At 48.2% G+C, this 11,257-nt stretch overlaps 1 protein-coding gene across 1 annotated transcript in view; it reads left to right on the forward strand.

The window, feature by feature from the left end:
- Positions 1-11: 11 nt before the first annotated feature.
- Positions 12-11,257, forward strand: part of LOC102872269 (microtubule-actin cross-linking factor 1-like) — a 21,208-nt gene continuing 9,962 nt past the window's right edge. The window contains exons 1-2 of the mRNA XM_006886488.1: positions 12-63; positions 3,438-3,709. Of these exons, the coding sequence (XP_006886550.1) occupies positions 3,490-3,709 (220 nt within the window). The 5' untranslated portion in view covers positions 12-63; positions 3,438-3,489. The remainder of the gene's footprint in view (positions 64-3,437; positions 3,710-11,257) is intronic.

Here is an 11,257-nt window from a genome sequence, read left to right on the forward strand (position 1 = left end):
CCCTGCCGCCCGCCGCTGCCTTCGCCGCTGCCGCCGGCCGGTCCTCCTCCTCTGGCTCCCGGGGTAAGGCGCGGGGCGTGGGGCTGGATCCAGGCTGCCTGCCGGACCCACCCGGGTGCGCGGCCGCGGCTGGGGCGCGGTGACGGATCGCACAGAGCTGACGGGGAGCATCGGGGCGGCCTCCCCTGAGCCTCGGTACCCAGTGGCTCCGGGGAGGCGGGCTGACAGGCGCGGACATCGCGGACGTGCGGGCCTCGCACCTGCAAGAACCCGCGGCCGCAGCATCTGGGAGATTCGAGAGCGCAGAGCTGGGGTTTCCCTTCGGTGGACGCTGTCCAGGCTAAAGGGAGGCGTGTTTCCCGGAATAATAGGGCACGGAATCCCCCCTCTGGGGTCAGAGGAGAGACCTGTGGGAGCAGACAGGGCCGTCCGGGGAAGGTGGCTTCCTAGCCCGGGCCCCTGCTAACCCCGGCGCCCGGCGCGGTCCTCGGCGGCGTGTGGCCATCGCGCGGCCCCCGCTCTTTGTGAGCCGCGCGTGGCCGGTACGCGGACCCACCCGCGCCGCCCCGGGTCTCGAGCGCGCCCCTCCCCCACGGTGGGGGAGCAAGCTAGGGGAGGGGCACAGCGGGCGAGTGCCAGGTGAAACGTGCCACCCACCTGGCCGGTGGCCTTCAGGGCGATTGGGGGCATGAGCTATGAATTGGCACTGATGGAATTCCCCGGGTGACTGAGGGGTGGGGCAAGGCTCCCCACCCCCCACTCCGGGGTCAAACAGGTGTTTGCGAGGGGCTGGACACTGCCCAGCGTCGTGCTGGGGAGGCAGATTTCTCTGGGAGGAGGCCTTGGATGAGGGGGCCTTTGTAGTAAAATGGGCGTATAGGAGAGAAATGGGCGGTTTGGGGAGGAAGCAGGTGGTCTGAAAGGAGGGGCATTTTCCTGCTCAGGGCAGAAGGTAGGGATGGAAGTGCCTGATGTTGGCTCTGCCAGTTCAGCACCTGACCTGTTTTAAGAGTTGGCTGGCAGGCAGGCACTAAAGGGTATTACTATTGGGATAAATGGTGGGTAAGGGGCCAAGCTGGGCCCTTTCCCCCCTGCCTTCTGGTCCCGGATTCTTTCTTGATGTTCTATGGGATGAAGGCCTACAGGCTGCTGGCAGAGAGTGCCCTGGCAGGGCTTCGCTGTCTGCTCAAAGCTGACTGGTGGCTCCCTGCACCCGGCTGCTTCAAACCGGTTTGATGTTTCTTTTGTTATCTCTGCTGATTCTGTGCCTATGGTGGGGATCTGCCCGTGACCTCAGACGCTGTCTCTGGCCCTCGCTGCCTCTAGACTGAGATTCCCAGAATCCAGGAGAAGCTGCACCTTGAGACTGAAGTGTCTAGCCATTTACACTATCTCCCTGCCTCCACATAGCCCAGTGCGCTGGTATTCTCCTTAAGAGAAGGTCGGCAGCCACTTGCCCTCAGTGATCCCCTGAAATCAAAGTGGGAGCTGATTGCCTGAGCTGGGCTCAGGGTTTGAGAGGAGGCTGGTAGCTAAAGGCATGCAGCATCCGGCTCTGATGTAACCCTCAGGGTAGTGGACTGTGTGGAGCAGATGGTTATGGGAAGTGAGCTTGACTAGGCAGAGGGAAAACTGCCCAGTGTGGAGTCCTGCTGGGCCCAGAGTGATCCTATTTCCATTCATCTCTCACCCTGACTAAACTGACCAGAAGTGACCATGTCTGGCACTAGCCAGGTTCTTCTACGTTTGTGCTGCACTTCACAATATTCTCAAAATATCTTCGGAGGTGGAATCATCACCTCCATTTTGCAGATGAAGAAACTGAATCTCAGAGAGGTCAGGTGACTTACTCCGGTTCTCACCAATTCTGAGTGACCAAACCAGAGTTCACACCTGAGTCTGGCTCAACATGTTTCCTAATATATCTGTCTATCTCCTGGTTATAGAATTAGGGGGATCAGAGCATTTCTGCCCATTTTAAATCATGCTTTGTCTCATGCCTGCCATTGAGATTGTGTTTTAGCTTTCTGAAAATACTTCCCATATGCTGCTCCATTTTATCCTTATACCAACCCTAGGAGGTAAGTAGAACAGGAATATAATAAACCAAAATCAAAACCATTTCCATCAAGTCAGTTCTGACTCATGGTGGCTCTGTAGGGCAGTATAATAGAACTGCTCTCAAGTGTAAGACTGTAATCTTTGTGGAAGCAGATTGCCAGATTTTTCTTCTATAGAGCAGTTGGTGAGTTTGAAATGCTGACTGATTTTTCAGCAGCAAAGTGTTTAATTGCTGCACCACCAGGCCTCCTTAGACTAAAATAATAGCTGCTGGGTGCTTACCAAGCACCAGGCATTGGTAAATGCTTTACATGTGGGATCTCATGTAGCCCTTATATAAACAGCATCATGGAATTAGGGTCTACTACCAGAGAGCTGGAAAGTCACTAAGGATGATAGAAGGAGAATTGATGCCTTTGAGCTGTGGTGCTGGAGAAGAGTATTGAATATACCATGGACTGCTAAGAGAACAAACAGGCCTGTCAGAGAGAGGGTGAGACCAGGATGCTCCTTGGAGGGACTAGTCCTTGGAGAAGGACATCATGCTTGAGAGAGTGGAGGAACCGTGCAGGACAGGAAGACCCTGGATGAAATAGACTGACTCAGTGACTGGGCTAAATAGGGGTAGATATGTCAGACAATGAAGTTGGCTCAAGATAGAGCAGGATTCAGGGCTGTAGTACCTAGGGTCGCTATGAATTGCAAGTGACTCAAGGGCACATAACAACAACAACATCATCCCCATTTTATAGATGACAGTGTCAAGGCTCGAAGAAATACCTGTTGTTGTTGCGTACCATAGAGTCAGAACCAACCCATAGTTGACCCTCCAGTGGGTTTTCAGAGGCAGTTAATCACGCAGGAGAAGATTACCCATCATTCTCCCGTGGAGCAGTTGGTGGCCTCGAACCACATGCCTTCGGGATTGCAGTGCAGCTTCTTGTCATTAGGCTACCAGAGCTCCCAAAGAAGTTCCTAGGGCTAGTAAATGGTGAAGGTGTAATTTGAACCTTCCCTTTCCTTTTTGTGGAGCTTGTAAATTTAACCCATCAAATGTACCAAGAATCAAAAAAAAAAAAAAATGTACCAAGAACCATAATAGTGATACTAGTAGTGCAAATTAATAACAGGAACTAACATCTATATAATGTTTTGAAGATTTATAGACACCTTTTACATATATTATTTCCTCAGTGCCCTGTGAATAGATTTACCATATATTATCATCCCTTCATTTACCAGATGAAGAAATTTACATTTAAGTAGGTTAAGAGGCCAAGTCAGTAGCAGAACCAGGATTAGAACCCCTGCCTCCTGAGTCCCAGTGTTCCTTGCAGCTTCTCTGATTTGTTCATATGCACCGCTCTCTTCTCCAGATCACATCTCCCCGGACCCTCAGGCCCTCCTGCTGCAGCCCCGACCTGGGCAATGTCTTCCTCCGATGAAGAAACGCTCAGTGAGCGGTCCTGCCGGAGCGAGCGGTCATGTCGGAGCGAGCGGTCTTACAGGAGCGAGCGATCAGGGAGCCTTTCGCCCTGTCCCCCTGGGGACACCTTGCCCTGGAATCTACCTCTGCATGAGCAGAAGAAGCGGAAAAGCCAGGATTCAGTACTGGACCCAGCAGAGCGTGCTGTGGTCAGAGTTGCTGGTAAGAGTGGTCCCCAAGCAGCTAGATACCATGGGTATGAGGGAGGAGTGGACCCGGGTACACTGGCTGTGTGTGGGTGGAGGGTCCAGCTCAGACATCTCTAACGAGCCAGCTGGCATCTAATTTGTTATTACTACTAGGAAAATTATTAAAATGGCATTAAAAATATCAAAGAAGAAAATTTTGCATCCCTTCCTTGCTCCCTATTCTTATATGAAACCTTTTTTCATTTGTGTAACTTCTTTGTCCACGTGCTATCATCTTTTTCAAGCAGCTTTCTTCGTGGCTTATAAGCCATTCTGGATCTTATTATTTAAAAAAGAAAAAAAGATATTGCATTTTCTTTGACAGTTTCCACAGTAAGTGAGATTACCATTTGACAGTTTCTACACAAATTTTTCAGTTGTATTAGTTATATTTCCACAACAGGTCAACCTTCTCTTTGTGTTCTAGTTGCTCCATTTCTGATACTATAGTTTTGCGCATCTTTTGGTCTTTCTCTCTCTCTCTCTCTCTCTCTCACACACACACACACACACACACACACACACCCCACTGGTGGCCTAGTGGCAAGAAGCTGTGCTGCAATCCTAAAGGCGCGTGGTTCAACTCCACCAGTTGCTCCATGGGAGAAGGATGAGCAGTCCCCTCATGTGTGATTAATTGACTCTGAAAACCCGCCGAAGGGTCAACTATGGGTCAGTTCTGACTTGATGGCACTCATCAAGTAGCTAGTAGTCGCAGTCTGGACACCATCTAGTTCTGCTGGTCCCCGGATAGGCCATGGCATGTAAAGGCTACTAGCTGTCTAAATTATTTTCTTTGAAACTTTTGCTTTCACTTATTCATAATAAGAACCATTTTCCATGTTACAAATTAGTCTTTATAGTTACCCTTTTTGAAGGCTTTTTAAAATTAAATGATTTATTATTATTATTAATTTTAATGAAAGTTTACAGAGACTTTGGATTTCCATTCATTCATTGTCGCACTTTTCTCCTTGCTCTCAGTTAGCTCTTCTCTTTGAAAAATAAAAGAAAAATTCTTTCATTGTTATACAATCCTCCCGCCCCAGTACACTCCACTGTGCAGCCTTCGTTCTGGACTCCTGTCATGACAATAATACCTAGTCATATATCCCCTTTAAACAGTTCTCTTCCTCATCTGTTTCAATGCAGTATACATTATTTATCCCCTCTTTCTCAGTCTCCCTCCAACCCCGATGTCAGTCCTGTTTTAAAACAGTGTCACCACGCAGTATTTGTCCTTTTGTTACTGAGATATTTCACTCAGAATAATTTCCTCCAGGGTCACCCATTTTATATAATATTTGATGAGTTCCTTGTGAACAAAGCCGCAATAAACCTGGATGTGTATATTTTGTATTTTCTAAAATGCTGCAACAATCATTCTTAGGAATAAGAATTGTTTACTTTTGTTGAGCTATTTACTTATTTATTTTAGAATAAAATCTTACAAAAGGGTAATTTAATGCATGCCACTTTGCAGGAGTATACACATGCACTCTCAATGGTTGGTGAGGGCAGAGGGCTGCCTATTCCTGTGGTGAGAAGTTCTCCTAAGGCCAGCAGCAGTGCAGTGTGGTAACCCTGGACTCAGTTAGCTTTGGAGTCAGAAAGATGAGGTTCCAGATTATAGCCCTGCCACTTGTAAGTTCTGTGATCTTGGACAAGTCTCTTTGCTGAGCTTTACTTTCTTCACCTTAAAAGATATTTGCCTTCCTCCTGTACCGGTCGGATCCGATTTGACTGTACACATACACAAAATAATAAAATTTTTAAAATATATTTGCCATGTAAGGAAAGGTCTTAGCATGGATTTTGGCTCAGTAAACAGGTGTTTTGTGAGGCTCCTGTCTAAACCATCCAGAGCTACCACCACTGGTGCTTTCATATCTCAGCTGGTATTGGTGCCAAAGTGCAGGTGGACAGAGAAGCAATGTCTGCAGCGAAATCAGTGACATCCCTCACCTCCAGTCCATCTCCAGTCTTGCTGCGCCTTCCTGATTTCCTTTCTCCCAAACCTGACCCTTCTTTTCCATGCCCACACTCCTGCTTTATCTTCCCTCAGCTGGCCCTTCCCACAGTGATTTAATAGGTTCTGCTTGCCTCCTTTCCTCCAGATGACTAACAGAGGATTTTGTTCTAAAATGCAAACCCGACCTTGTTACTCACCTGCTTATAAAGTTCTTTTTTTGGCTTCTCATTGCCTGTGGAATAAAGACTTATTAAAATCAAGCCCTTACCCACCTTCTCCTCTTTACCTGCTGCCACCCCTCCCCGCAAGCACCTTGGCCCTCTGATGCATTGTACTGTAACTTGCTTCCCAGGGGTGCACATCTTGCAAGATCAGACCTCCATGCTTTAATTCTCTTCTCTGCAAGATGCCTGGGAACTCCACTTCCACTGTTAAGCATCACCTCCTCCGTTCCTAATCTCCCCAGTGGTATCCAAAGCTCCTGCCTCCACTTTCATATTGGCACTTTTCTCTCCTCCGTGTTCCCTTGCACAGAGTAGTAGTTATCCCACAGGGTGCCTGCCATTCCCTCAGGACTCTGAGCAATTTAGGACTGTGAGCAATTTGGGACAGTGCTTTGTTTATATTTTTACCTCCAGCTACTTGCACAGTCCTTTAGGAATTGACCGATAATAAATGACTGAATGAATTAATGCAAGCACTGTTTAGAGAGTTCATAATCGAGGGGCACTCTAGGGGCAGATTGCTACACAGGAGAAAGAGTTATGTGGGCTCAAGTAATGGGGAAAGGCTATTAAGCAGGGTGAGTTTCAAGGGAAGAGCAGGGTGAGGCCAGAAGAATAAGCGGGATGGTTGGAGCTGCTACTGATGAGGGTTGGAGGTAGTGTTTTCAGTCTGCCTCACGTCCTTTGGGTCTAGGGCATCAGCTTGTTGATAAAGCTGTCAGAGTTGCCTCTAGGTTACAGGCAGGGATTTCCTTGCCCTCATCTTTGCAGGATCATGACTCAAGGATCCCAGGGACACTCAGATCCTTTCTCCTTCAGGCAGGTGGATGCTTTATTCATCCAGTCCTTGGCTCCATCTCTCAGGCATGCCCATGCAGCTCTCTGTTGATGATTTCCTCTTCCAGTCTTCCCTGAGGAGGCCCTGGGGATGATTTGTCTGCTCTTTAACACTCCAAGTCTAGAATAGAAGTGGAGTGGGCCCACGGGGGTTTAACCCCCAGGCAATGCCCCCGCAGACCCATGGCCCGGCTGGGTCGAGTGAGTAAAGGGATTGCACTGTGCTGGTTTTCTGGCATTGTTGCTGATGTTCTTTGTCTCCCCACACTGCCAAATGACTGTCTTGAGGAGGGGGCTGGGCCAGTGAGGCTGAAAGTGGGGAGACTGCTGTGGTTAAAAATAACTTGGGCGCTGCAGTTGGGCGTGTTTCCTTAGCAGGAGAGATGTTTCCTTAGCTGGAGAGAGCCGAGGCAGCAGAGATAGGCAGGGCTGCTACTTCAGGGACTGGCTGGAATCTTGCTGTGATTTCAGAATGTCGTGGGGGCTCCAGCAGAGCAATTGGAAAGGCAGCTGTGTACCCCTGTGGTGACTCCTTCCTGTGAGGTATAGGGAAGGCATATCTGGGAGATACTGGGTGCTCTGAAGCTTCTGAGGTTAGAACTGTCATTCTGAGAGGAAATGAAGTCAGTTTTGGGTTGGAAGCCAGCTGCAGCCTATACTCTTCCCGACAGGCTCCGGTTAACGAAGCCAAGGCGAGATGCATGAATCGGTCTTTGCTCTGCTTGAGAGGCCTGATGGGGGCTCACTGCTGAGCAGACACATCAGACTAGAAGGTCATGTCAGGGCCAAGCAACCTGCTGATCCCAGGCTACAAAGCCTGGACAGGTTTCCAGGGGCTCCACACATGCTGTAGCCTGCGTCTTCCTTGCCCCTTTCTCCTCTCTCCATATTCTCTCTTCCTTTTCTGTGCCAGCCCTACTCTTGAATCACTCTCCTAAGTCAAATCAAAACCCAAACTGGTTGCCATGGAGTTGATTATAAATCACAGTGACCCCATGTGTGTCAGAGTAGAACTGCACGCTGCATGGATTTCAGTGCTTGTCATCTTATGGAATAGGTCGCCAGGACTTTCTTCCATGGTAGATTCCAATTGCCAGCTCCCTCTGTTAATAGCTAGACCATTTGCAGCATTCAAGGATCTCCCCGAAGCCCAGTCACGTTGAAATATAAGAGTAGCTGTTAGAAAAACACCTTATGTCTGCGTATCAGCTTTATGTTTACATAGAAATTTCACAATAACTCTGTATGGTAGGCAGGACAGGTGTGAGGATTGGAGGGACTTGCCTCTGGTTGTCACACAGGATGGGGAGACACAGATCTTCTAGCCCCAGGTGCATTGCTATTTCTATTTCCTTAGGCAATGTCTGTCAACTAGGCCAGCCAGAATCTTCTGCAGAAGACAATCTGAATAGGTGACTTGTGGACAGTAAAACAGGACGTGAGACAGATTGTCACATGGTTATATACCGCACAACTCTAGGGGGCACCATCCACATTTGTTGTGATCATAAACCCACTGTTATTAACTAGATTGACTTGGAGCAACCCTGTGGGCAGGGGTAAAAATGGCCAAACCTTCCAACCTTTTGGCTAACAGTCAAGTGCTTTGACATCTGTGTCACCTGGGTACTGTTATAGATTTGTGTAATTCATATTTTAAGTTTCCTGCAAGTGGTAGTAGTACCTGGAAGAGGAGCCATGCTTGGGCTAGTGGAGGGATTTCCCATCCATCTTTTAATCACTATTCATTCATCTAACATAAATATGTAGTACCCTTCTTGTTCTTGGCATTGATGTTAAAAAAAAGAAAACAAACAAGAAAACGCAAAACCAACTGAGGATGGAAGAATGTACTTATTCACATTCCCTTTATAGAGGAAAACATTCCCTATACCCTTCCCTTTATGGAAGAAATCATTCCATTCTACGTATATTAGGATGAATGCTCCTGGGCCTCCAGCTGAGCAGGGAGCTGGGGTCCTGGGTGACTCCTGGGTGTGTATGGAGTAGATGGCCTCCTGGTTAACTAATAAAAGGCCTATGTGGGAGCCCCTCAGCGGGTGCTAGTTAAAATCATCACCTCAGTGCCTGCTTTAGCATGCCCTCTATGTAGCCAGATGGTATTCATATCTCTAGCCATCCCTTGTTTCAGTTGGTTTTATATTAAAGTTCATTGTTTCCAGGTTCATTCCCCCCACCAGATCTGGAGCTTGTTGTAGTTAGGAGTCCACCTTCTCCTTCCTGAGGATTCTTAAACAGCTCCCTCTGAAGGGTGAGGAGAGGGCTCTAGGATCTAGAGGCTCAGTGACAACTCAGAAGGCAGGGCTGGTGTTTACTGCTATTCTCAGAACCTCGTCCAGCTACTGGGGTTTCTCAGGGGCCCACCCTGAGACAGGTAGTCTTCGAGCTCTGGTGGCTCATCCAAGGAAGGACTGTATTAGCTCACCTCCAGGCACAGGATGGGACTTCTGAGAAGACGTCTATAAGTGTCTTTTGGCTTCTTCATTTATTCAAATTTTAAAAATGACTGAGCTCCATACTATGTACCAGGCACTGTGGACACAACTGGACCTGGAGTCTACAAATTTGGGGAAAAGATTTCATTTATTGGAGCCTCTGTTTCCTTATCTGTGAAAAGGAGGTAGATGATGGCATTTGTTTTGAACAAGCATTGAATAAGAATAAGAAAATCCTGGGCAACCATGGTACTGTTTGTCACTGTACCTCCTGGGGCCATTCCTTGAAATTTCCCAGGACAACAAGAAGGAGCAGTAGAGTCTCCAGGTGAGCAAGGGAGGGAATACAGGCCCCATGGTTCTTGTCTTTCTAATTTGTTCACCGTTGGACCTCATCATATATTAGATAGACGGGTTTACTGTGGCCAAACCATGGATAGGAAGACAAGGATACAAGGGTAGGAAATGATGTCCTAAAAAGAGTTCTGTTGGGAGCTCCTCCTAAGCAGATAGTTTTCTTTCCTCTGAGGCTGTTGGAACTGTGGCATCTCTAGAGTGCTGTACCCTAAAAGGCTTCCCCTCCTTCCCACCATACCTATTTCTTCCTGATGATATTCTCAACCCAGATGAGGCAGCTTGGTGACTTAACTTTGGTTTCAGTAGCTGGAGAGATGAGCGGGGAAGAGTCCCTAAAAGTGGAGCAGAATGAATTGTAGTTACACACCATCAGCTCAGCTCCAGCTCTTTGAAAGTAAATCTGGGTCACATTAGCTGCAGGGATGGAAAATGACCACGTGGGCAGAATTCTGTGCAGGCAGCAGAAAAGACAACAAATCTGTTCTTTCTCTGAGGCACCGGGTCTCTGTGGGGGACCTCAGCTGGTGAGAGATGGTGGTGGTTGCATTGCAAGGTGCAGCTGTTATGCATTGGGTTTCCCAGCATGCGTTTCTGGTGACTTCCCAGGTGACATAGAGAGAGGTATGGAATGGGCAGACTAGCTGATGCCTTTGTCTCCTCAAGCAGCCTAGGACAGAAGGAATGTGAAGGAGGGGCTGGTTAATTTAGGGGCTGTGGAAAGCTGTCATTTCTCTGTCCCTTGGGCTCAGGGATTAGACGCTACCAGAGCAGCTGACAATGCTGCAGGATCTAAGGCTGCACTTGTCTTTTATTTCACCAATAAAAGGTCTGTGGACATACCTGAGTATGAATATAAATAACCTCTCATCACCAAAGTGCTATACTGAGTCTGCCCAGCATCTCTTTGCTTGGTGGCTGTGGCTCAGACCTGCTGTGACTTGGCCCTGGGTCAGCCTTTTGCCACCTGTCAAGGAGAAGTGGCCAGCTTCCTGGTTCTGCCTTGGCTCCTTGCAAGGGCAGAACTGATGTTCTTGGCTGAAATCTCTTCTTGGACTGTGGATATTGCTGCAGAAGTCTGAGTGCCACATAATCTGAGGAGGAATTGTGGGCTGAAGATACTGTCCTAAGAGGTGCCCCATGCCTGTCCCAGAAAATGCCAGGCCTTTGCCTTGTGGTCAAGGGGAGGATATTTCCTGGAGCCTCAGCAGGTGGTGGTTGTGGGCATTCTGCCTCCAGGCAGCACAGCCATGTGCCCCTCCCTTCTTATTTTCTCTTTTACTTATCATTCCATTCATTCATTCAAGGGAGTCAGCCTGAGTCCAAGCTCTATCTCCTACCAGCTAAGATGACTCTGGGAAGTTACCAGCCTTGCTGAGACTCAGTTGCCAGTGGAGCGAGAGAGCTACCTCAGAGTCTCTGAGTGGATTCAATGAGATGGTGATCCTTGCTACACAGTCACCATGTGTACATGTACTCCTCAGAGAGACTGTGGAGTCAGTTCCATAAAGAAAATGTAGCAATAAAGAGTGTCACACAAAACTTTTTTGGCTTCCCAGTGGATATGAAAGTATGTTTACACTATATGAGGTGTGCTATGTTGTTGTTAGGTGCTGTTGAGTTGAGTACAACTGCTAAAGACCCTATGAACAACAGAGCTGAACCCTGTTCTTTTTTTT

This window comes from Elephantulus edwardii, unplaced genomic scaffold, assembly GCF_000299155.1.
Source record: "Elephantulus edwardii isolate Elephantulus edwardi_28Jun2011 unplaced genomic scaffold, EleEdw1.0 scaffold00049, whole genome shotgun sequence".
Lineage (NCBI taxonomy): Eukaryota > Metazoa > Chordata > Mammalia > Macroscelidea > Macroscelididae > Elephantulus > Elephantulus edwardii.